Below are 23,579 nucleotides of genomic sequence, written 5' to 3' on the forward strand. Positions count from 1 at the left end.
ATTCGAAAATCTTGAAGGAACCAGCGTCTAAATATGAACGCCACCACAATGTCGTAAATATGAGTGGTGAGCTTGGGATTTTCTTTAAGGCCCAATCTTTTGAGTTGGGGGTGTGTCACAATACTTAAAGTTATTTAGCAGTGATATCAGGCTTTTCTATTTACAAGTAAGCTAATTGACACGACTTCCCACCTCGTAAATACAAACTTCTCAGGAGGACCTGAACGCACCATTAGTCTTCTGGGTTCTGATGCCATACACTCTATGGTGGTCATGGCAAACCTGCATTTAATATAGTCTGGGTCACATTTTCTTCTACCTTGTGGAGTTTTTTTGGTTTTCGAGGATAAGAACATGTCAAAACCTGTCCATGTTGGAATCTGCCTAATTAGGGCCCAAGCCCTGAAAGGGCGAAGGCCCTATTGTTTTCCTAAGGATTATTTATTATTATTATTTTGTAACCTTTTGGGCATTTTTGGGGCCCTTAACGTGCTCGAAAACTCTTGAAACTTTGCACATGGGTCAGAACCCGCGGCCATCAGAGCCGGGCTGAAGCTGGTACCCGGGCGTGGCAGGGCGGCTCGCCAGCGCCCCCTGGAACGGGGTACGAACACTTGGTCCATAACTCAAACACGTTTGTATGTAATAATATGAAACTCTGTGCACATGTTGATCTCATAGTTTCATCTATACCTCGCGCTTTTACTTTTTACCCCAGCCCAACAGGAAGTCGGCTATTGAGGTTTGTTTGTAAAACGCTCGCAATGGAATGTTAAATACTCCTCCTAGAGCTTTGATCCAAATTCGACAAAACTCGGTCAGCATGAAGTCAAGACATTGAGGATGAAAGTTTGCGAGGGGATTTTTGATATCTCGAACGGTTTGGCCGTGGCGAGGAAACGAAATCATGGCGAGAAACGTGAACCAGGAAGTGTGTTATAACTTCAGCATACATTAACTGATCTTGATGAAACTTCAGCAGTGTGTTCACTGTAAGAGGACGATCACATGGATGTGACTATTGTGAGTCAAAGTTATAGCGCCACCAACTGGCAGCAGGAAGTGTGTCACTTTCAAAATGCTTTGATATCACCCTTTTATTTTTACCCGATTTGCTTCAAACGTCATCTGTATAATGTAAACATACGGCAGATGTAGACCTGTGAATGGATTCTTGATATCTTTGAAACTGTTGCCGTGGCGACGCATCAAACGTTACCATTCTTTTAGGATGCTTTTGAGACCCTTAGCATGCTTGAAATTGCATGAAACTCGACAGACACATCACATTTATTAGCCAGTAGACACGTGCAAAGTTTCAGAAACGGGCGTGGTGAGGGCTCAGTAGCGCCACCTTTTGACAAAAGTGGGGTTGTTAGTTTTATCTACAGTTACAAAAATCGGTATGTATATTGTACTCCTCGAGCCGGACAACTTTCTAATTGACACTCATTAGCTAGGACCCACAGAAAGTCAGATATGTTTGTTTGAATGTGGTCTTGCTCAATCTGAGCCTGCTGTCTTTGCCTGTCTGTGTATGTGTGTGTGTTTGTAGGGGGAGGGGTATTAACCATTTCACTCCTGTGTGTATGGCCTGCATAAAAAATAAATGCCTTAAGCCTGGTATTTTTTTAAATAAGTTTTTTATTTTTTTATAAGTAAAGGCATATAACCAGTTTAATTGTAGTGCATTAATAGTTTTATATAATTAGTTTATTAATTAAATTAACTTGGTCCATAAACTTGATCTGAAAATTTGGTCCATAAATCAAACACACTTGCATGTAATAATATGACTTGAGTGTTAATCACATCATGTTTTCAGTTTGAATATAAAATATATAAATTATGTAAAAAAAAATAAAGTTGATCCAGCTGGAGCGCAGGCTGAGAATAGCGCTGTCATGACTGGATCAGAGATCATCAGTCATGCCCTCTCATACCTTACGCACACCACGCCCACTTACATCAGATCACATCAACATGTCAGCCGGAGGGATACCGAGGGTCGCTTTCGGATTTAAGAATTTCTTACAACAAGATGGCAAAAGAACAGCGCTTTGCAAGACATGCAACGTTAAGATCGCGGACAGTCAGATGACAACCTCCAATTTCGTCCGTCATTTGAAGAGCCATATTCTGCCCAGTAAGTGCTTGTCAATTTGTTAATGTTATCTGGTTAGCTCGTTCGTAGTTAGCTAGCTAATGTAAGTTAAAGGAGAACTCCGGCGCAAAATTACACATTGTTACCTAGTCAACCGTTATCTGAGATTTGTTTTCATGACTGCCGAATGTAAATAGTTTTATCTATAAAAACAGTTTAGCCTATAAGTGACGTCCGACATTCTGCATATTGTGTTATTTTGTTAAGCCCCACTAAAGGCATAAAAAACTGTAAAGCACAATCAAGTTTTCACACTATATTCCAAGACTTCTAAAGTCATTCAATAGCTTAATGTGTGGTAAAATTAATATTTTAGTCTCTAAGTTAAAGTTAACGGAAAGTCATCTCGCCTCAGTCATTCTCCATGCATCAGCATTTACACAGCGCGTCGCGTTCGGTTGCGACAGTAACACGACGACACTCTCTTCAAGATCAATGTTCCCAATATTATACTTTATTTGTAGATAAGGCATAAAGGTCTATGATTTGCATAAAATGACTATCTTGCTGGAGTGGAGTTTATTGCCCTTTAGAATACACTAAGCATTAGTGCTGCACGATTAATTATATCGCAGTCGTAATAGCGATCTCAAACCTATGCAATTATATAAAGCAAAATGCCGCGATTTTATATGAAATAAACAAAGTAGGGCTATTAGCGCAGCATCTCTTCTTTATTGTCATCCTTTGACTAGTGTTACAAGATCCCCCTCTTATTGGTTCAAATGCCTTTTCGCATTTTGCACGACAAGAAGTGAAAAGCTGCCTGTGAGTGCCCTAGATTAGAATAGATGAGACTCGCATAATGCGCATGCACTGACCGTGTGCCAGCCCAGAATAAACAGTTCTCTTTCGAGCTTGAACGAACAATAGCACACACAATTATGCCAAAATGTGGTTTTGTCTAGTATCTTCATAACATAAGAAAAGTCTATGGATTAAAGGGTTGTGCTATGAGGCGCGTGTGAGATCCGCGTCTCGGCAACGGGTGCTCTTAAAGGGCCAGCAGCGAATAAAGCGTTCTTTCAGTAAAGTTAAAAGAACAAAGGGAAATTAGAAAATTACTCACTGATCTTGAGTAAAGAACTTTTGTAGCTTTAATAAGGATTATTATATATATAATTTATGATTCAGGCAGCGCAGACTGTTTGATAACTTTATTCAATTTCTGTACCTGTTAAGACAGGAAGGGCACAGGTAAATATGTTTTTTATTATGGGTTTATGTGGGGATTGTTTGAAGTTCACTTAATTTAAAAGCTGTTATATATTTTTTTTAAGCCTAATAATTTTTTAAAAAGTTGATGGCTTTCAATTGATGGAATCACTGTAATGTTGGTTTGGTTGATGGTTTATTGATCATTATAGGTGTTATCAATCATTTGTTGTTGTTGTTGTTGTTTTTAGTTTGAGTTGAGAAATAAACATTAATCTGTGTGTGCATTTTACTTTAGAACCAAGCAAGTTGGACTCATGAAACCATTTTATTATATCGGAGTCGCAAATCGCAATTGCAATATTGGCTCAATAATGGCAATATGACATTTTCCCAAATCGTGCAGCCCTACTAAGCATAGATTATAGATACCATCCCTTCGCTATGTTCTTTTCAATGTGAAGCGTTGCGTGCTGTGACTTGGTGTTGCTTCAAGTGCATCATTCTGCACACGGGATGCGCATGATTGCTTATAATACTTTGGGGAGACAAGGGGGCGTGGCCTAAGGGAATATCACTCGTGATGTTAAGTGATGTTACCCCGCCATCGCTGATACAACCTTTAGCAGTCATGTTTTTGCTTCTTGAGAGAGAGAGAAAGTGTGTGTGTGTGTGTGTGTGTGTGTGTGTGTGTGTGAGCAGTGGCGGTTCTAGGCGGGGGCCTGGGGGGGCCAGTGCCCCTGCGACAACAAGCTTGGACCCCCTTGTGGCCCCCCTAAATGTGGAGTCAGTGTGAAATATTTTTTTTATAGTGTGTCACGCATTGAGCATGACAGTCACTCGTTTCAGTCTTTTGTCTCACACTCCCGTCACACATTGTATTTCTCATGCGGAAAAACTATTAATAATATATTTAATATACGCAATTTCTCTGGCCGCGCCGCTCTCACGTGAGAATCAAGCGCGTCTCGCCTGGAGTTCAGCAGTCGACCCTGCTACGCATCAGCCAATCAAAAAAAGAGAAGTGCTACTTAATAGCCAATCAGAAAAGGGCACTATTGTATCTGGGTAAAATTTAACGCAACAACCAATGAAAAAAAGCATATCCTGGAATTGTTCATATGATTCTGTTACATCTTCCGAAAGTTTCTTCACCCGTCCCACAGATGAAACTTATCACTAGAGCTCCGAACATCACTTAGAGCACGGAGTAAGTCATGATCTCCTGTTTTAATGTTACAACAAATTCACAACTTGTTTGACAAAAACTATGACAACTTGACTGATGTAAGATGAATCTTTCCCGTAGCGTAAGCTAGCTTACGCAATGCTCGTTCCCTCATCTAGAGAGAACCGAGGTTACGTTAGGTAATCGATTCGTTTCCCATTTAATTAGTATCAGTCTGTAACTTAGACAACAGTTTTACAGCCTGTTCACTGACAACACCTGCTCAGAACAAGTAGTCTAGGCCTAGTCATCTTATTACACGAATCACGATGACTGACATATTGTCACATTATAAACATCTCTCTCTCCAAATAGGCTTAATAATTTTATTAGCACTAGATAAATTAAAGTGTAATGCATAGTCGATTTTAAAACATCTCTCTCTCCAAATAGGCTTAATAATTTTATTAGCACTAGATAAATTAAAGTGTATTGCATAGTCGATATTATAGGTCACTTTTAAAATCATGTCATATTTTATAATTATATCCTGGCCAAGGATGCATTAATTATTGCTTCTGTCTTTCAAAGATGTCAGGAAAAAAACAATTATAAAAAAGCTCATTCACCCTGAGAGGAAAGCCCCCTAAAAAGGCCAGTTTAGAGGATAATTTGCTGATCTTTTTGCAAAAAAAAAAAAAAAAAAAACCACAAAAATCGTAGATTAATTTGTAAAAAATTATATATATATATATCAGTGATGCGCGGGTTGATCCGAAATGAGCGGGTGCCTGCGGTCACCCGCGGTTACCCGCAGTTACGGGTCATCCAAAAATGTTTTTAATGATATTCGGGTCGCGGTCGGTCGGGTCGTTTGAAAAAAGATGCCAATTAAACATTTGTATTAATATAGTACTAGACACAATGTTTGATGAAATATACAGCCCTACACATTATTGGCTGCAATAACTGGCACGAAGATAACACACAAGCTCAGTCTAAACAGTTCTCGGTTCTATACTAGTGATTGGAGAACCGCGGTCCGCTGTCCCGCAGTATCAGCTGCTCGTGCTCATCACTTCTCTCAACAGTGGCACATGTCTCGGTTCAGTGAACTGTTGGAGTTACTGGAGTAAAATATAATTCAGGATATTGATTTATTTCGATTCGTAGGCGACTGTCAGGCATGTCTGAAAGTGAGTAACTTCAGTAACTTGTGGATCAGCACTGACGCAAGACGCGAACTGTTTCGAACGATTCAGTTCGATTTAGTGTACTGGTTCGACCGGTTCACTAAAAAGAACCGGCCATGATCACTACAGTCTGCAGAGAGATGGCGGCAAGAGAAAAGGTGATGACGGGGGAGTGGAAGCTCCGCAAATACACAAATAGAAAGAGTAAAAGTGTGGGAGACATTTGCTGAAATAATGAAAGATGATGGCGAAAGTGCTGGCTTTGCCTTTGTTATGTGTAGAAGCCTAGGCCTACGTCTTTTTGCGACGCTGTGTTGTTACACGTCTATGGCCCAATAACGCTCCGATGAGCATTTACTAATTTTTAAAAATGCGGTCAGGAAGCGGGTCGGGTACAATATTTTTTTACTTTTTTTTTTGCGGTCCGAGTTGCGGGCGGGTAGTTGAAAACGTCGGTCGGTTGCGGGTTGTTTATACATTGACCCGCGCATCACTGATATATATATATATATATATATACTTAAAAAAGCGGGGGTTAAGTTTTTGCACGTCGTGCAGAATAACACTAAAGGCACCATATATATACTTAAAAGTGGGGTTGTTAGTTTTATCTACAGTTACAAAAATCGGTATATACATTGTACTCCTCAAGCCGTACAACTTTCTAATACATAGTCATTAGCTCGGACCAAGAGGAAGTCAGATATTTTGGTCTGAATATGGTGAGCCTCTCTCTGAGCCTACGTCCCTGTATGGCAAGCCCTTTTAACATTTAAAAGCTAAGTTTGCCTGTCCGGAATTAACATTGTAGATATCAACAAAGTCTTTCTGTCTAGTCGTTACACTTTGGATAGTTTGTATTATCATTTAAGATATCTGTAACATAATTGTGACTAGTCGAAATGACAGAGTATGGCAAGCCGTTTTAACATTTAATCATGAAAGGGCCAAAGCCTTCGGCACCGCCACCCGGGTGCCTTTAGGTAACTAAAGGAACCGGGGTTGCGGTGCCTCCGGCTTGGGCCCGCCATCGCTGCTCGCAGCTATATTTTAACTTGATTTTACCAAGTTAAAGATGAATTTGTGCCAAAATACAATAGACTTTGACATAAAAACAAATAAAAACAAAAACAAAGAGAAGCTATAAATGGTTAGTATACATTTTTAATTTGATTTAAAAAAAATGTTCTGCTTTATGTGACATTACCATACCCACTGATTTTAAGACTATAAAATAGATTTTAATATCACAAAAACATTGATTGGAAGTTGTTGTAAAATAGTAGATATACACACTTGTGACCTTTAATGTGCTAAATCTACATATCTACATTGTAACCTATAATTAAGATTTAATTAAAATGAACTCCATGTCTTGGTGGAGAAATTGTTTATAATCATATTATATAGTCATATTTCTGTTGCAGCTATAAGGGTTGCTGTCTAACAACACCCATTAACTTTAGTAAAATCACTGGAACACATGGCCTCTTGTGGCTTTATTGCAGTTGGTGATCAACGTCATTTATTGATTTGTGCTTTTGTGTTTGACCGGCCCTCTGTGTGAAACTGCACGTTAAAAAGCTCTCTATATGCTAAACTCTTCTGTAAATCAGTGTCTGTAATGTTTTTGACACTTTGTATTGACCTCATTTACCCATCACGTCAGTCATAATAATTAGCCTTAAATGTTGATAAATGATGACAAATTCCCCCCGGTGACATCAATGAATATTAATGAAAAGGTGGTAGGTCTTCATTTCAGTCAACACATTATGTTGTGCCGTTATTTCATGTTCTCTGTGAGACTATCACGAAAGCTCTTTTAGTATGGCCAGCCCCATTTAAATATGGCCTACATTATTTACAAGTTAAACTTTTGTTTTAACATGCAGTGAACAGCGTCGTCATCTATATGCGCGTGGATTGGCAAAAAAATAAAAAATAAAATATTCTACAAAATGTCATTGAAGACAGTCATTCCACAACCAGGAAAATGACTCTCTATACACATTTGTGCAATGGTGGAAAAGAATACATTACATCAGATCATTTGATTTTATTTATCCATTTGTGGCCTCGACACAACTTAATGTTGCATTTGTGTCACTCATTTAATGAGTGAAGAGATGAGAAAGAGGGACAGAGCGGGAAAAATGATGTGATGGATATAGAGAGAGCAGCTGTAGGGGAGATGAGACCCACAGAGCCATCCCTATCCAATCACATGAGCACACACACACACACACTGGATGCTGTCCCTCTTAAATGGTCCCCTCTTTTTCCACACACACACACACACAGTATATGAAGGTGGTGGTCGTCGCTTTGAAGTATCACTTCAATTACGGGGTTTAACCCCACAGGTCAGCCCTTGATTATTTACACAAAGCCGGTGTAATTCTGTTGGAAAGCGTCGCTTTCAGGGCCATTACAAAGCAAGACCAAGCGCTGGTGGAATAAGTGTCACGTCTTTCCCCTTCTGCTTTTGACCTGTGTGTGATAGGGTTAGACTGCGTCTGAAAAGCCGCGTCCCTTCCACCTGCCAAAGCACACACACCAAAAACACCCATTACATCTATACTTTAACAAAATAAACCTCGCAGATTTGGTTTTGACTGGTAAGGCCTGAAACTTACTTTACACCAGTATGTGAATTAAACTCACAAGCTAAGCAAGTTTGATTTCACATGCTATTGCATTCTGAAATGTGCCAGAACAATTTGTAATTCAATGAAAGATGCATTCTCAGTATAGCCACAAGGGGCGCTATAGTGAGCATTAGAGTTGACTTCAGAGTTAAACATTAAATAGCTAGCTACTTCAAATGAGCCATTACTTGCAGATAATATTAATGCAATAAAAGGCCACTTAACTGTACTTAAAGAGATATATAAAAAAAGATTATGATTATTTTTTTGAGTGCACTTTATAATAATGTCAAATGAAGAGTTTTATTTTAAAAAAATTGTTTTAATAACATTTTGTCAAGCTAAGAAATAATCTTTTTTTGATGTTTTGGCTAAAATACTAACGCACATGTAAATTACTTGATTATATATATATTTTTTTTTTACTATAGTGTTTTATTTTATATTAGGCCTACGTTTAAAAATATTATATTATAAATGTAGTAAATTTCATTGCAACTAATTACAAATATGTTACAAATAGAAATGACATATGCATAATGTATATTTTAGTTTAAATGCTTGTCAGAACATTCAACAGTACACTTTAACCATATTACAAAGACAATAGAAGCAATTTTGATATTACTTATAAATATGTCTTTAAAGGAATACTCCACTTTTTTGGGAAATAGGCTCATTTTACAACTCCCTCTGGGTTAAACGTTTGAGTTTTACAGTTTTCTAATCCATTCAGCCGATTTTCTGATATTTAGAAGAATATCAGTAACCAGACAGTTTCTGGTCTCATTGACTTCCATAGTAGGAAAAAAATATATACTATGGAAGTCAATGAGACCAGAAACTGTCTGGTTACTGATATTCTAATAAATATAAGAAAATTGGCTGGATGGATTCGAAAATGGTAAAACACAACTGTTTAACTCTGGGGGAGATATAAAATGAGCCTATTTCCAAAAAAAGTGGAGTATCCCTTTAAGTCCTACGAATTGGGTCATAAAAAAAGCACTGTAATTCAGCTAATCCATTTTATATACATGTTAATTATTTTCGTTTAACTGCAATTGTCACGGGTGACAAAATCGCTCAGTAAACGGAACCTTCTTTATAGTCCTGAGTTTCCTAAGGGAACATATTGGGTGCAACACTCCACTACGGTTCCGGGTGTGATGGAAACATGCCCGTACTGATTAGCGCTAATGCATTGCAGGTGTGAGAGAGAGAGGAGCGGCACTCACACAGACTCCCTGTTTCATAAGCCACAATATAAAAGGAGCATTTAGAGAGTGTTTGCAGTGCGGTTGGTGGGTGTACAGTGTGCCAAGATTCCAAAGGGTTGACTCTGGGCAGTGCTGGATACAGGCTTCCTTGGAAAAATCGTTGGAGTGTGGAGATCGCCCATTCGAGTTTGCTGGGTCAGATTGATCGTTTGTGGGAAGACTGCTGGACCGAGCTGGGGCTGGATCTGTGCTGTGGAAGGAGAGAGGAAAGATAAGTGAATTGTTTTCATCTTATGAACATTTGAACCACTTGAAGAGGATACAGTGAATGTGGATCTGACTGTTGGAGGAGCTATGTGTTTCAGAGTGTGATGAGGAGGAATTAAAAGTGAAAACCCTGTAAACGAGCGCAACGGCCGGAGTGGGGCCTCTGTCCAACCCTATCGTGTGAGTGAATTGCAGTGCTTTTGCCTTATTGATACACATTGATTTATTGCTGTGGAATTGAAGGAACACAAGTGTGCTGTGTCTTTGTTGAGAAGTGGCCCCCATCCATGCTTACACGTTCGTGGAAGGTTATTATATCTGCCCCCGTCAGAAGCCCAGAGTGATACAGTGAACTGAAGAGAGAGTACTTTGTACTGTGAAGATCTCCACCTGTTCTACTTGCTGTTTGAGCCCAGAAGCATACAGCACCACTGGTAAAGTAACTTTATGACTCACTGCCCCCCTATTGTGAACTGAAGAGAGAGTACTGTGTACTGTGACTATCCTCACCTGTTCTACTTACTGTTTGAGCCCAGAAGTATACAGCAACGCTGATAAAGTAATCGTTTAACCCACTGTCGCCCTACTGTGAACTGAGGAGAGAGTACTTTGTACTGTGAAGATCCACACCTGTTCTACTTGCTGTTTGAGCCCAGAAGCATACAGCACCACTGGTAAAGTAACTTTATGACTCACTGTCCCCCTATTGTGAACTGAAGAGAGAGTACTGTGTACTGTGACTATCCTCACCTGTTCTACTTACTGTTTGAGCCCAGAAGTATACAGCAACGCTGATAAAGTAATCGTTTAACCCACTGTCGCCCTACTGTGAACTGAGGAGAGAGTACTTTGTACTGTGAAGATCCACACCTGTTCTACTTGCTGTTTGAGCCCAGAAGCATACAGCACCACTGGTAAAGTAACCTTATGACTCACTGTCTCCCTATTGTGAACTGAAGAGAGAGTACTGTGTACTGTGAATATCCTCACCTGTTCTACTTACTGTTTGAGCCCAGCAGTATACAGCAACGCTGATAAAGTAATCGTTTAATCCACTGCTTCATTACCGTGCACCCACGAGAGTACCCTGTACTGTGAAGAATCCTTACCTGCCATACTTACCGTCTGAGTCTGGAAGTCTGCAGCACTGCTGGAAAAAAAAGTAAGCTTTTAATCCACTGCTTTATTATCGTGCACCAACGAGAGTACTCTGTACTGTGAAGAATCCTTACCCGCCATACTTACTGTCTGAGTCTGGAAGTCTGCAGCACCGCTGGGGGAAAAGTAAGCTTTTAATCCACTGTTTTATTATCGTGCACCAACGAGAGTACTCTGTACTGTGAAGAATCCTTACCCGCCATACTTACTGTCCGAGTCTGGAAGTCTGCAGCACCGCTGGGGGAAAAGTAAGCTTTTAATCCACTGCTTTATTATCATGCACCAACGAGAGTACTCTGTACTGTGAAGAATCCTTACCTGCCATACTTACTGTCTGAGTCTGGAAGTCTGCAGCACCGCTGGGGGAAAAGTAAGCTTTTAATCCACTGCTTTATTATCGTGCACCAACGAGAGTACTCTGTACTGTGAAGAATCCTTACCCGCCATACTTACTGTCTGAGTCTGGAAGTCTGCAGCACCGCTGGGGAAGAGTAAGCTTCTAATCCACTGCTTCATTACTGTGCACCAACGAGAGTACTTTGTACCGTGAAGAATCCTTACCTGACATACTTTCTCTTGGGTCTGGAAGTCTGCAGCACCGCTGGGGAGAAGTAAGCTTCAACCCCCCTGCTCCATCATCATACATCGACGAGAGTCTCTTGAACTGTGAGAAACCTTTGGCTTAATAAAGATTGTTACTCCTTTGAAATTTATCTCTGTCTCCGGGTCCTCTGTTGTGTGCCTGTGGTGTCGGCTCCTCACGGTGGTGACTCAGTTAGAGGGGGGGTGGTTGGTCACCCGAGCGTTCCTCCCCTCGACCTGTGACATCAAAAGTGGCGTAGTCGGCAGGGTACACACCGTGAGTTGTAGCGGCCACAGGTACGCGATGGCGGACGAAGAGGCACCTGCGGCACGTCCTCAAGTCATGCCGATCTTCATGGGAGCTCCCTGGGCGCAGCGCTATGGAGGACCGGGATCGGAGTTAAGCTTACAGGATTGGAAGGCGCAGACGGAGTATCTGGCTGGACTACAGGGACTGAGTGCAGCACAGAGAGTACAGTTTGTGTTGGGGTCGCTGGAAGGAGAAGCCAAAAGGGAAGTTCTGGCTGCATCGGAAGCCACACGTGCTACCGCAAAAACTATCTTCGATTTCTTGTTCGGATTATATGGAGACTCCACCCCAGTGGCCACTCTTCGTGCCCAGTTCTTTAACTATAAACAGGGGCCTACGCAGACACTGCGGGCATACTCCTTGAAGTTGCGGGAGCAGTTTGGCTGGCTGAAGGGGCGGCCGGATCATGGACTGGGTGAAGGGGATGACTTGTTACGAGATCAATTCGTCTTGGGGCTGCGTGAAGGGCCAGTACGTCAGGGCATACGACTCCAGCTTCGACGAGACCCCACTATGACCTTTGAGGCTCTGCGACAAGAGGCCTTGGCGTTAGAACTGGACCAGGGAGAGGTAACTCGCACACCAGTCTGTGTGGCAGCAAGTAGTGCCAGTGGACCTGCGCCTGTCGAACCGAGCGATTGGAAGCAGAAACTGAGGGCCGAACTGTTGGAGGATGTCAAGGGACAGATGGCGGAATTATCCCGGAACCTGCTGGGTGAGCTTCGTCGAGGACGAGTTGAAGGCGGAGCAGTGGGGCAAGAGAGGTCGTATTCAGAGGAAGGGCGAGGTCCTCTGCACCGCCCCCTACGTCCTGTGGGCCCCCGGTTCCAGTGGGACGACCAAGGCAGGCCCATTTGTATAAATTGTGGAGATCCTGGACATATCAGTCGCCAGTGTGGGCTTCGTCGGGGTTCTCAAGGGGGTTTTTAGTTCCACCGGCCACTGTGGGTCAAGTGGCCGGGACCCCTTTGTGTGACCCTCTTTCTGTTCCTGTTGCACGAGATGACTGGGTGGGACATTGCCCTACCGTGGAGGTTCAAGCTAATGGAGTCACGATAGACTGTTTGGTTGACACAGGGTCTCAAGTTACGCTACTCTCGGAGAGCCTGGCCCAGGAGTTGTTCGCAGATCATCGGCTCCAAGCAACTGAAGCTTCCAGGCTGACCCTACGGGGGGCTAATGGTTTGGACATCCCCTACACAGGGTACATCGTGGTAGACTTTCTTGTCCAAGGGGTCCCCGTCCAACAAAAAGGGGTAGTTATTGTCCGAGATCATTGCTTGGGAAATCATCGAGCACTTTTAGGGATGAACGTTATACTGGATTGCTGGGAAGAATTGTTTCGGGGGCCGCCGGCTCGGATGTCTCCGTCACCGGCAAAACAGGAATGGGACCGAATTCTGGCCGATTGTAAAAGAGTGCACGCAGCTAATCGCATAGAAGAGAGGGAAGACATCGGTCGAGTTGCCTGTAGGTATGCTCTGTCCATCCCAGCTCAGAGTGAGACCGTTCTTTGGGTCCGAGTACCCGCAAGACCCCGTGGGTCAGGCACCTGTGTCCTGGTAGAGCCTCACGAAGATTGTCAGCCAGTTGAGGTGGCTCACGGACTGGCGGTTGTCCATCGGGGGCGAGTCTCAGTAAAAGTACGGAACACAAATCCTTACCCAGTGCTCCTTCGTCGACATCAACGTCTGGCCCGAGTTTCCTCGGTACGTCCTGCCCAGGTGCACGAGCACCAAGCTGTCTGCTTCAGACAGGTGAGCCCTGCGGTGGTGGAAGTGGCCGTCCGCCCTGTTGAGGTAGAACTGGGTTCGGTTGGAGGAGGGATGCCGGCCCATCTGATGGGAGAGTCCCTGAAGGGTGAGAATCTGGAAGAGGAGCAAGTGGTACAGCTTCAGGAGCTTTTGAGGAAGTGGCAACATGTGTTTTCAAAACATGAAGAGGACTATGGCTGCACAGGGGTGGTGAAGCATCAAATACCCACTGGTGAGGCGACACCTAGTCGAGAGCGGTACCGTCCGGTGCCCCCCACTCTTTATACCGAGGTCCGCACCCTGTTGAAAGGTATGCTGGAGGGAGGAATCATCCGAGAAAGCAGTAGTCCTTGGGCTGCGCCCATCGTTCTGGTGCAGAAGAAGACGGGAGCCTGGAGGTTTTGCGTCGACTATCGCAAACTTAACAGTGTAACGAAGAAAGATGCATTCCCGTTGCCACGGATTGAAGACTCACTCACCAGTCTTACCCAAGCGGCATGGTACTCGACATTGGACCTGGCAAGTGGATACTGGCAGGTGCAGGTGGATGACCGGGATAGGGAGAAGACAGCTTTCACCACCCCGTTTGGGTTATTTGAATGGGACCGTATGCCGTTCGGTCTGTGCAACGCTCCTGCGACTTTCCAACGCCTGATGCAGCGCTGCCTAGGAGGACAATTAGTCGACTCAACGCTGGTCTACCTAGACGATGTGATCGTCTTCTCCCCTGATTTCCACACTCACCTGCATCATCTGGAAGGAGTTTTCAGGGCCATGGAGAAATATGGGCTGAAGCTTAGGCCGGAAAAATGCCAGTTACTACGGAAAGAGGTGCAGTTCTTGGGACATCGTGTCAGTGCTGTAGGGATCTCCCCGGACCCAGAGAAGGTGGCGGCGGTCCAAGGATGGGAGCCACCCCGGACAGTAAGACAGGTGCGGTCGTTCCTGGGCTTTGTGGGATATTATCGTCGCTTTATAAAGGGATTCTCTGGGCTTGCTAAGCCACTGAACCAACTCTTGGCTGGCACTGGACGTGCCCGTGGTAAAGGCTCCCCCTCAGTACACTGGGATTCAACCTGTGAGACCGCTTTCCAGAACCTTAAACAGGAACTCCTGAAGGCCCCAATCTTAGCCTATGCAGATTTCACCCAGCCGTTTCTCCTGTACACTGACGCCAGCAATGCAGGATTGGGGGCCGTGCTGGCCCAAGAGCATCAAGGAGTGGAGAGAGTGATAGCTTACGCAAGTCGAAGTTTACATCCCGCCGAGCGAAACGCTGCAAACTATAGCTCCTTTAAAATCGAGCTACTGGCGATGAAGTGGGCCATGACGGAGAAGTTTAAAGACTACTTGTGGGGAGCCAAGGTAACGGTGATTACAGACAACAATCCCTTAGTACACTTGCAATCCGCTAAATTGGGGGCAGTGGAGCAGCGCTGGGTGGCACAGCTAGCAAATTATGATTACCAGCTAAAATACCGTCCCGGCAGAGAGCACGTAAATGCAGATGCCCTGTCCAGACTCCCAGCCACCCAGAGGGACGATCAAGCACCCCTCGGTGCCCTTGGTACCGAAGAGGAGCTGCTGGTGGCCGTGGTGGAAGCTCCCGGGGCCCCGGAGTCTGTTCCATCTAGTTGGGGGTGGGACCCCGGACGGTGGAGAGAGCTGCAGCAGAGAGATGCGGATTTGGGTCAGCTCCTGTTGTACCTCCGACAGGGAAACATGCCGAGGGCAGAGGAAAGACGGTCTCAGACGGTGGGGGTACGACAGCTTCTGAGACAGTGGAAGAGGCTGCAACTCCGAGAAGGAGTAATTTGTCGTTCAAGACGGGATCCCCGCACACAGGAGACTGTACACCAAGTTGTTGTACCAGAGGGCCAAGTTTCGGAGCTGTTGAATGCCTATCACACCCATACTGGTCATCAGGGCCAAGAGAGGACACTGTCCCTGCTGAGGAGGTATTTCCACTGGCCTAGGATGGAAAAGAAAGTTGAGGAATTTGTTCAGAGCTGCCCACGGTGTACCTTGTTCAAACGCAGGAAGGAGGTCCGAGCTCCATTGGTCCCCCTGCGACCGAAAGCACCTCTGCATATCGTAGGGATAGATTTCCTGACTCTGGGTCGACCAACAGACCGATTCCAGAATATTCTGGTCATGACGGACCTATTTACTAAATATGCCTGGGCCGTCCCCACCGTCGATCAAACGGCAGTTACCACAGCCAACGCCCTTTGGAGAGCAGTGATACAACCTTTTGGCTGCCCAGAAACCCTACACTCGGACCAAGGTTCAAATTTCGAGTCCCGGGTCATCCAAGAGCTGAGCTGCCTCTATGGGTGCCGAAAGACCCATACGACCTCATACCACCCTCAGGGTAACGGAGGGTGCGAAAGATTCAACCAGACCTTGCTGGGGTTGCTGGGGACCCTAGAGAGTGAACAACAGGGCCAATGGGCCGAGAGTCTTCCCTCGCTGTTACAAGCATACAACAACAGTGTGCACAGTGTCACCGGGTATGCTCCTTCCTACCTTATGTTTGGGCGCCATCTCCGCTTGCCTGTGGACTTGCTCATGGGGACCGAGGCTGCAGAAAGAGGGTATAGTACCACTGACTGGGTAAATCGGCACCACCACCAACTGCTCAATGCCTACCGACGAGTCTCAGACCATCTGAGTACAGCAGCCGCCAAGAATAAGAGACTATACGACCGGACTGCCCGAGAGGCCCCTTTGTTACCTGGGGAGCGAGTGCTGGTATGGGACAACCGGCGCCCAGGGAAAGGGAAGCTCAGTGCCCGCTGGGAGTCGACGCCATATGTGGTGGAACAACGACAAGGGCCTGATGCCCCCGTCTACTCTGTACGGCCCGAAGGGAAGCCCGGACCAATACGGGTGCTCCATCGAAACCTGCTCCGTCCCTGTCCGAACTACCCGCAACTAGCGGCTGAGGCCCCAAGCGCACCACCCGCCTTAGAGGCACCTATGATAGGGTGGGCTGTGGTCCCGAGGGACCCTGAGGTTGAAGCCAGAGCGGCTCTGCCCTCGCCACCCCGACGATCTCAACGGAACACCCGAGGACAACCACCTGAGAGGTACGGCGAATGGAATTGAGGGACGCCAGTTCCAGGGACTGGAACCGATTGGCAAGGGGGGATGTCACGGGTGACAAAATCGCTCAGTAAACGGAACCTTCTTTATAGTCCTGAGTTTCCTAAGGGAACATATTGGGTGCAACACTCCACTACGGTTCCGGGTGTGATGGAAACATGCCCGTACTGATTAGCGCTAATGCATTGCAGGTGTGAGAGAGAGAGGAGCGGCACTCACACAGACTCCCTGTTTCATAAGCCACAATATAAAAGGAGCATTTAGAGAGTGTTTGCAGTGCGGTTGGTGGGTGTACAGTGTGCCAAGATTCCAAAGGGTTGACTCTGGGCAGTGCTGGATACAGGCTTCCTTGGAAAAATCGTTGGAGTGTGGAGATCGCCCATTCGAGTTTGCTGGGTCAGATTGATCGTTTGTGGGAAGACTGCTGGACCGAGCTGGGGCTGGATCTGTGCTGTGGAAGGAGAGAGGAAAGATAAGTGAATTGTTTTCATCTTATGAACATTTGAACCACTTGAAGAGGATACAGTGAATGTGGATCTGACTGTTGGAGGAGCTATGTGTTTCAGAGTGTGATGAGGAGGAATTAAAAGTGAAAACCCTGTAAACGAGCGCAACGGCCGGAGTGGGGCCTCTGTCCAACCCTATCGTGTGAGTGAATTGCAGTGCTTTTGCCTTATTGATACACATTGATTTATTGCTGTGGAATTGAAGGAACACAAGTGTGCTGTGTCTTTGTTGAGAAGTGGCCCCCATCCATGCTTACACGTTCGTGGAAGGTTATTATATCTGCCCCCGTCAGAAGCCCAGAGTGATACAGTGAACTGAAGAGAGAGTACTTTGTACTGTGAAGATCTCCACCTGTTCTACTTGCTGTTTGAGCCCAGAAGCATACAGCACCACTGGTAAAGTAACTTTATGACTCACTGCCCCCCTATTGTGAACTGAAGAGAGAGTACTGTGTACTGTGACTATCCTCACCTGTTCTACTTACTGTTTGAGCCCAGAAGTATACAGCAACGCTGATAAAGTAATCGTTTAACCCACTGTCGCCCTACTGTGAACTGAGGAGAGAGTACTTTGTACTGTGAAGATCCACACCTGTTCTACTTGCTGTTTGAGCCCAGAAGCATACAGCACCACTGGTAAAGTAACTTTATGACTCACTGTCCCCCTATTGTGAACTGAAGAGAGAGTACTGTGTACTGTGACTATCCTCACCTGTTCTACTTACTGTTTGAGCCCAGAAGTATACAGCAACGCTGATAAAGTAATCGTTTAACCCACTGTCGCCCTACTGTGAACTGAGGAGAGAGTACTTTGTACTGTGAAGATCCACACCTGTTCTACTTGCTGTTTGAGCCCAGAAGCATACAGCACCACTGGTAAAGTAACCTTATGACTCACTGTCTCCCTATTGTGAACTGAAGAGAGAGTACTGTGTACTGTGAATATCCTCACCTGTTCTACTTACTGTTTGAGCCCAGCAGTATACAGCAACGCTGATAAAGTAATCGTTTAATCCACTGCTTCATTACCGTGCACCCACGAGAGTACCCTGTACTGTGAAGAATCCTTACCTGCCATACTTACCGTCTGAGTCTGGAAGTCTGCAGCACTGCTGGAAAAAAAAGTAAGCTTTTAATCCACTGCTTTATTATCGTGCACCAACGAGAGTACTCTGTACTGTGAAGAATCCTTACCCGCCATACTTACTGTCTGAGTCTGGAAGTCTGCAGCACCGCTGGGGGAAAAGTAAGCTTTTAATCCACTGTTTTATTATCGTGCACCAACGAGAGTACTCTGTACTGTGAAGAATCCTTACCCGCCATACTTACTGTCCGAGTCTGGAAGTCTGCAGCACCGCTGGGGGAAAAGTAAGCTTTTAATCCACTGCTTTATTATCATGCACCAACGAGAGTACTCTGTACTGTGAAGAATCCTTACCTGCCATACTTACTGTCTGAGTCTGGAAGTCTGCAGCACCGCTGGGGGAAAAGTAAGCTTTTAATCCACTGCTTTATTATCGTGCACCAACGAGAGTACTCTGTACTGTGAAGAATCCTTACCCGCCATACTTACTGTCTGAGTCTGGAAGTCTGCAGCACCGCTGGGGAAGAGTAAGCTTCTAATCCACTGCTTCATTACTGTGCACCAACGAGAGTACTTTGTACCGTGAAGAATCCTTACCTGACATACTTTCTCTTGGGTCTGGAAGTCTGCAGCACCGCTGGGGAGAAGTAAGCTTCAACCCCCCTGCTCCATCATCATACATCGACGAGAGTCTCTTGAACTGTGAGAAACCTTTGGCTTAATAAAGATTGTTACTCCTTTGAAATTTATCTCTGTCTCCGGGTCCTCTGTTGTGTGCCTGTGGTGTCGGCTCCTCACGGTGGTGACTCAGTTAGAGGGGGGGTGGTTGGTCACCCGAGCGTTCCTCCCCTCGACCTGTGACACAATTAACAAGTAATTAAATGTCTGGAAACTAAGTTTACCGGTCAACATGTTTATCGCTAGCTTGATCTCTTGTCATTAGTGTAACTGTTGTTGTTTTTTACTTGTTGTTAGTTTTCTTTTTCAAGTCAACTTCGTTTATGGCGGAAACAGGTTAAAGAGAATTATGCTAAGTTACTAGTTATGCTAACAGTTATGAAACAGAAACAGTTTTGCTAACTGTTGACTTGTTTATTGCTAGCTGTGAATCAATCAAAACTAACTTTAGCTGGAATTTTTTTTTTTTATTCAAGAACCGCTATAAAACCAAACCAATCTCTGTTACCTTAAATTATAAGTTTAAGTCTGTAAAGCTGCTTTGAAACAATCTTCATTGTTAAAAGCGTTATATAAACGAGGATGACTTGACTTGGCTAGCCACTTAAGTTGTCTTCTTCTTTGGTTGGTTTTCTCGTTTGTAGGAACAATTTCAAGACTAATTTAAAGACAAACTGACTAAAGCATGTCTACCATAGATATGGGCTAGATATATCGTCTGAGCTGCTGGCCAATGGAGGTCGACTTCAGCACATGTCGGCCATCTTGTCACAGGCAGCTCGCTCACTGGTAACATTGTTTTAATGGTGCATGTACTTTTTAAATCACCGTAACTTGCTCAATTTTCTACCGATTTTCAAACGGTCTGGTTTGTTATAAACGGCAGAGATGTAGTTATGATACTGCATACTTATTATAGCTATAAGTGTATAAAAAAATAATAATCCAGAATTATAGCCACGTTAATAACGTTTGTAAGAAACCAAACCGTTTGTAAATCCGTCAAGATTTCAACGAGATAAGAGTATTTCTTACATCAGATACCACAGAGCCCGCCAGAAAGCCTGTCTGTGACAAGATGGCCACCAATGATGATGATAAATACTCCGCCATGAGACATCTAGCCTTTATATAGATATCTATGATGTCTACAGCTAGCCATAGACATAATATATACATAGACGCCCTATTGGCCGCTTTGGAACGTTGCTGCGATACGTCAACGGGTCCGCCATTTTGCGGAGGTCAAGACTGCACTGTAGTTAAATGTAAGTAAACGGGTGAGCTGCATTTTTCTGGATAAAAATGTTTTTTGGATAAGAATGGTGAAGACCCCAATACTGAGATATTTAAGTTTTCTCATTGTGGAAAAAGCATTTTATGTGATTGACCAGCTTTTAGCAATAACATTGATAACTGATGGATCCTATATGATAATGTTGTGGTACAACTGGGCATACAGTGCAATGCAAATAGTAACTATAACATAAAGTGAGAAGTAATAGTAAATAGTTCAGTCAATAAAATAAACAAAAATTACACATCAAATAAAATGGTAATGAATACTAGTATAATTATATAAAATATTGATAATAGTATAGTTTATAATAGCAATAGAATAAGACATTTCAGCTAACGTTACAGACTTTACACACACAAAAAATAAGTTAAATAGTGACATATATTTAATATTTAGCTCTTTTTGTTAAATTTCAGTTTTATTGATCGGTAATAGGCTAGCCATTATAACAGAAGTAGCTTCAGTCAAACATACAGCAGAATACAATGTTAAAGCCTAAACATAAAGTTATGAAACTTTACTTTGCCCTCAGCCAAAACTATTTACCAGGGAACCATTTATAGATTAATGAGTCCAAAGATAAACACAAATTATACGAATTATATCTCATGTTTAACCTCTAGACTAGAGACATCCGAACCAGCGGCAACCGTCAGAAGCACTGGCCGAGGTAGGGCTGTTCCAGGCGGGGGAGACGACGAGCGCTGGGCGAGGGCGCAGCTTACAACTCCGAAATTTTTAAATTGGCGCTATCTTTATAAACAAACCACATATTTGAGCTTTAAACAACTACATTGTCGACTGAAAAACTATTAAAACTACATTTCGTGACACAATAACAGTTTATTACTAATTACATCATGACCAAATACAACCAAAAACAAACGTTCAGTCTTGCTTGTGAAAGGTAACGTCCTCGAAAGCTGTTTTCAGTTGTGTGGCGATTTGTCCAGTCCCAAGCAGCACACAAAACAGGCATTTTTCTCAATTCCCGGTATGAGAGGGATTGGAAAGTTGCTCTCCCCAATATGGCGGCACCTTTGACGTACGCTCCAGTGGCCAATAGGGCGTCTATGTATTTATTATGTCTATGCAGCTAGCTACTCGGATAATAACACCTGATGTAATGGCACAGACAGTTGAAGGAAATTGTATCGCCCCCTTCAGTCCTGGAGTTTATCAATCCCACATTTTAATACAACAAAAGTGTGCACTGACCAAGTATTTGCATCTGCGTCCTCACTAAACAAATGTTTCTAGCTTAATCCACATTCAGTGTGGTTTTTATCAGCACTGTTTAAAATTGATCTAGTGCATTTGTATTGAATAATGGACCAGGCTGGTGTGTACTTACCCTCACTATGATTTCTGAACATCTCCTCACAGCTGGGGGCAACCTATTCCCCACTTCTTCTTTTTATTTATTTATTTTCATGAGGACGAGAGAGAATGTTGATGGCTTCCTACAATACATAAAAAATAGAGAAAAAAAAGGAAATAAACGACTTTCTCAGTTAGTTTATTCTGTGTTAGCTCACCCGCATCAACTCAAGATGCGAGTCAAACAAATGGACACCGTCACTGAGTAGAGGGATCTGTCTTTCTCCCTCATCTCTCCTTCTTTTTCTCTTTATCTGCCTCTCTCTTCATCTGTTCCTCTCTTTCACTCCCTCTTGCATGCTTTCATGGCCACGGAAGTTGTAAGTGGCAGCTCAGGTGGAAAAATGTTTTTGGAGTAAAAAATGTATTCAATAAATAGCGGGAGCAGCATGGGGTCGGCCCAAGTGTGCATGAAACGGCAGTTTGGAGATTGGAATAATGGAACGGGAAGGGTGATGGAGCATGAGTGTACATTAAACAGTGCAGCTCCAGACCCGTGACAGCCAGGCATCCGCTGGGAATACAGCCACTAACTATCCTCATATTCTTTCAATTTCAAATAACGGCCTCCACTTTCATCAGGGTGCTTTTTTTTCCTCCCCTTGCCCTCATCTCTTTCACTTTGTTCAATTGTATTGGTGTGAATATTGAGAGAAACCTCGTTGTCATCATGGAATCGGAATGGCTCCGTGCTGCTCTGGGTTATTCATGTTTCATGACCCCCCTCAATGTCTTCGCCATTGTGGAAGAAAAAAAAAAACACACTTGTGAAGTCATTAAGACTGCGAATGCGAACAGTGCGATGCAACAAAACAAGATCGCAGGCATTAAAATCAACGAAGCTCTCTACACTACAAGTGCCCTTTACGATGTGACGTAGGATGCCATTTTCTTTTCTTTCATTCTTTTTTTTTTTTTGCTGCAATTTTTTTTTTATTTGTTCAACGCCCCAAATGGATGCAGTGAAACTTCTGGAATACCAATTGAAATAATCATTTCTTTCTATCCTTTATTTATTTGTCCACTGCTGGGTTTAATACTACATGTCAAATTGATTCAGTACTTCAGAAGAATCTGTGCAGTTTTTATATAAAAAGTAAAGCAGGATACAAGTGTTCTCTCATTAGTTCTTGACTGGATAATGTACTCACCATGTAAGCTTTTTTAAATTAACAGCAGCTCAATCTGGTTTAATTTGAAACAACAAAAACTGTCCCATTATGAAACCTGGCAGACAAACCAATTCCTAAACAGAGACTCCAGCCAGCATGAAATCTTATTTACAGATATCACATGTATCAACTGACAAATATGGATTTTATAAGTTATATAGAGTGTATAACCCCCCAAATAGCTACACATGGACATGAAGAGGGTCAAAATGTCCCATGCTGGATTTGATAATTTTCCTCAAAGACTGAAGTATTTCAATAATGTTAAAGTGATAGTTCACTTTGAAATAAATTTTTGGCATGTTTTAGCTTACCTCAAGGGCATCCAAGATGTAGGTGTCTTTGCTTCCACAGTATTTTCAATTTTGATATTTTTAGGTCAAACTGTTCTTGTCTGTCAGTCATATAATGGAGGTCTATGGTCACCACCTCAAAGAGCATGCACAGAGAAGTCCAAATTAAACATGATTTAATGACTCGTGAATGTAAGTACACATTGATGGCCTAAGACATGAAACGAGCGGTTTGTGTGAGTCCCATTGGAGTATGGATAAAAAAAATGCAAATTTGTCTAAATCTATGACCTACAAATATGCAAATGACATTCTTAGGGCTCACATCACACGATTCCTGAGGAATACCTGAAGTGTCACGAAATTAATTGATTTTATTGATAAAACAAATCCTATTCTAGGGTTACATTTGACCATTACACGGCCTGACTCTGAG

The 23,579-nt window shown here is 43.6% G+C and overlaps 1 protein-coding gene and 1 long non-coding RNA gene across 2 annotated transcripts in view; both read left to right on the plus strand.

The window, feature by feature from the left end:
* The window catches only part of LOC148969511 (uncharacterized), a 46,373-nt gene that overhangs the window by 12,377 nt on the left and 10,417 nt on the right, over window positions 1–23,579 (plus strand). The gene's annotated exons all lie outside the window — the stretch shown is intronic.
* On the plus strand, window positions 9,406–19,069 carry LOC120478279 (retrovirus-related Pol polyprotein from transposon 412). The gene is made up of 4 exons (XM_089125404.1): window positions 9,406–9,998; window positions 10,094–12,712; window positions 12,799–17,378; window positions 17,474–19,069. The coding sequence occupies exons 2-3, from the start codon at window positions 11,863–11,865 to the stop codon at window positions 16,731–16,733; spliced, it is 4,785 nt and encodes a 1,594-aa protein (XP_088981530.1). The 5' UTR covers window positions 9,406–9,998; window positions 10,094–11,862; the 3' UTR covers window positions 16,734–17,378; window positions 17,474–19,069.

The sequence above is a fragment of the Pimephales promelas genome, chromosome 22 (genome assembly GCF_988280905.1).
Source record: "Pimephales promelas chromosome 22, fPimPro1.hap1.1, whole genome shotgun sequence".
Classification (NCBI taxonomy): Eukaryota; Metazoa; Chordata; class Actinopteri; order Cypriniformes; family Leuciscidae; genus Pimephales; species Pimephales promelas.